General features: G+C 27.7%; 1 protein-coding gene across 1 annotated transcript in view; it reads right to left on the bottom strand.

Annotated features, from left to right (window-relative positions):
- Positions 1 to 780: 780 nt before the first annotated feature.
- The window catches only part of LOC108686572 (U2 small nuclear ribonucleoprotein auxiliary factor 35 kDa subunit-related protein 1), a 3,504-nt gene continuing 1,210 nt past the window's right edge, over positions 781 to 3,074 (bottom strand). Inside the window, exons 2-4 of the mRNA XM_018191944.1 lie at positions 2,492 to 2,793; positions 1,564 to 2,088; positions 781 to 1,141 (exon numbers count right to left, since the gene is read on the bottom strand). Of these exons, the coding sequence (XP_018047433.1) occupies positions 796 to 1,141; positions 1,564 to 2,088; positions 2,492 to 2,793 (1,173 nt within the window). The 3' untranslated portion in view covers positions 781 to 795. The remainder of the gene's footprint in view (positions 1,142 to 1,563; positions 2,089 to 2,491; positions 2,794 to 3,074) is intronic.

The raw sequence follows: 3,074 nt of genomic DNA, 5'->3' as shown, positions 1-3,074 counted from the left end.
TATATATAGAGTGTAGTAAAGAAGATATAAGGAATGAGAGGAGCGAAAACCGCCCTGCAGATATATTTATATATATTCTATAACTCTTAACACAAAATTTCGTTATTATAATCTCGCTGTACAATTTTTTTATTATGGCAAAAAAGTTATACAACGGCTTATAACAATAATAAAAGAGTTATTTATTGAATTATTTACAAAATAGGTCTGCTGGCATTTTCTTTTACTAAAAGAATTAGTGTAGGACGGGGCTATTCCATCAGTTTTAATTTTAAAATAATATGAAAAAAAAATTTTAAATGGCAAACAATATTTTTTTGCAGTAATGTACTTACAATTACAATATTATGATTGCTTCTTGAATGCACAAGCACCTTTAAATAATTAACATGCTGTTTAAAAAAATAAATATTGTTATGAAAAATGAACAAAAAAGCCCTCTACCTTATTTATTACTAAAATTGAAAAATACTGACAGAAAAGATTATTCTTTTATTTATTCGATTATCGTTTTCATATTCATAGCTTCAATAAAATTATCTCTTCTATTTATATATTACATTAAACTTGATTTATTTTTACAGCCTTAAACTTTGGATCTTTTTGAAGGGAACATTTAAGGAACATCTATTCTGTAACTTTTAATGGTCATAACTGTAACGTTACAGTCCTTAAGAATTATAAAATACGTTCCTTATTTCTTACATCTAAACATTTTTTTCCTTCAAATCTACATCACTTCTGATATTTTCGACTTTCGGCTTCTAATATTTTCGGCTTTTAACGACTTTACGACTAATTCTCGTTTTTCAAAAGATTTTTTCTTCTTTTTTTAGAAGGACGATCATTGAATGCATCTTCTTTATCTTCATCTTTGTTCTCATGGATCCTTTTACGATGCGAATGATAATGATGTTTCTTTCTAGACGATATTTTAATCTTAGAACTTCTTATAGTTGATTTTGAACTCTTTCTCTGTCTTTTATCGTTCGTGTATCTCTGCGACTGTTTCCTTTTTGTGGAATGAGAACATTTCATCTCTTTCGTGCGATCCAATTCAGTCTCGGGAGATTCGGACCATCTCCAGCTGCGATCTTTTTCGCTATCATCTCGATCAGACTCTTCCCATTTAGATTTACTTCTAAAAAAACAAAAAGAATTAAATAATAATAGAAACTTTTATCACACACAATTCATTTTTAATCTACTTTATTACAGCGCATTGACTTATTTTTTTATAATATTATCTTCTAGCGAAAATAAAGGTTAGAATCAATTAAATTTAAAGGGAAAATAATAAACATAAATAAAAACAAATAGAAACTTCTAGAAAGTATATAAATTCGAATTGCGAAATAGAAAAAAAAATGTTTTAAATAATAAAATTATGTTATGAATCTTTCTTTTCACTAGAATTGTTTTGCATCGTGTTAAATAAGTCAAAAACCTTATCGGCAAAATGATTTTATTTTTATAATACAAAATACAATAAAAATAATTATTTTGTCTACATAGGACACGTTTTTGATTGTATAATAGCGTGGGATAAATAGTAGCACAAACCTATGTTCGCTTCGTTTGCTGTCATTCGAATTGCTTTTTTCCCGTCGAGGACTTTTGATGTCGTATTTATTATGCGGATTTCGAAAGGTGTGAAGAAAATTACAGAATTTGCTGCCTTTCGGACATTTGTTTATGCCGCAGACAGCACTTCTCCAAGATGTAAAGTTGACGAATTCGCAATTGAGTTGTTTTCCAGCGTACCAGCGCCCTTTTAAGTTTCTCCAAGCTCTAGCCGCTTCTCTTTCCGTGTAATATTCAACGTACACATTACCGCGTAAGTGAATCTCCTTGTTGCAGCAACATTTAAGGGTCTTAATCCTGCCGAACGATTCCAGTTCAGTTATTACATCTTCATAAAATTCGTAAAAGTGATGCAACGTTTCTGATCTCTCGAATTCGAGTGCTACATCAGTGTCATATTCCGCTAAATTCTTCTCGAGAGAGAAATGTGAATAGAATCCGGGTATCAAAATCACTCTGCTTAAAAAGAATTTACGATGATTCTTGGAACACGCATTTCCATACCTAAGAACATTAAAAATCAATTACACATAAATATAAATTTTAAAAATAAAAATAAAAATACAATTTTAACTATAGTTGATTTCAGTTTGAATAAAACATTTCAATCCTAAATCTAAACTTATTTCGATTGAATTCAATTCAATTTTAATTTAATATAAATATGATTCTTAACAATTTTTTAATATTAAATGAAATAATTTTAAAGCTTAAAAAAGATATGACATTCTTATATCAATATATTCATCTACATATATTCATTAGTAATTCATATCAATATATATTCATAAAAAATAATGAAATTTGGATATATTCAATATACTCATAATTTCAATATTGTTAAGAATGAAATAAGATTAAGAAATCATGATATTATAATATTGTGAATATCTCTATCTATACTAACCGACAAACACCTGTTTTCGAAAAAAAGGGACAAAGTTCTTTGGTAGGTTGATTGTCGACGATTTCGCGTAAAACTTTAGGCGTTTTCACTCCATTGTCAATGTAATCATTAATCTCCTTCTGTAGTTGTTCCTGTTTACGAAGTTGTTCCTCTTGTTTCTTCTTTTCCTCGTCTTTTTTCTTTAAAATTGCCATACGTTTTGCCTCAAATTCTTTACGAATCTTCATCTCTTGCTCAAGTTTCTCTTGTTCCTCCTTTGCTTTTTGTTTCTGAAGTTCTTGCCATTTTTTCTGCGCTTTTATCTGAACAATCAAGAGACAGTAATCAATTATTTGAATTATCCAATTAAAGTAATAATTTAAAGCAATAATTTATTTCAAAATCGCGTATAAAAACAATTTTTTTTTATCTTAATAAATAAGCTTTCTGTTATATTATTAAATTTCTTAGAAAGAATATAACTTAGGAAACAGAATAAAATTTGGAAAATAATGAAATAATAATTATATATAATCAAAATATTTTTACTTATGTTCATTGATAAGACAGAATTTTATGTAAAAAGACAATTAGATATTTTTTT

Source organism: Atta colombica, unplaced genomic scaffold (genome assembly GCF_001594045.1).
Source record: "Atta colombica isolate Treedump-2 unplaced genomic scaffold, Acol1.0 scaffold187, whole genome shotgun sequence".
NCBI classification, from domain to species: domain Eukaryota; kingdom Metazoa; phylum Arthropoda; class Insecta; order Hymenoptera; family Formicidae; genus Atta; species Atta colombica.
This window is presented reverse-complemented; position numbering and strand designations above follow the sequence as displayed.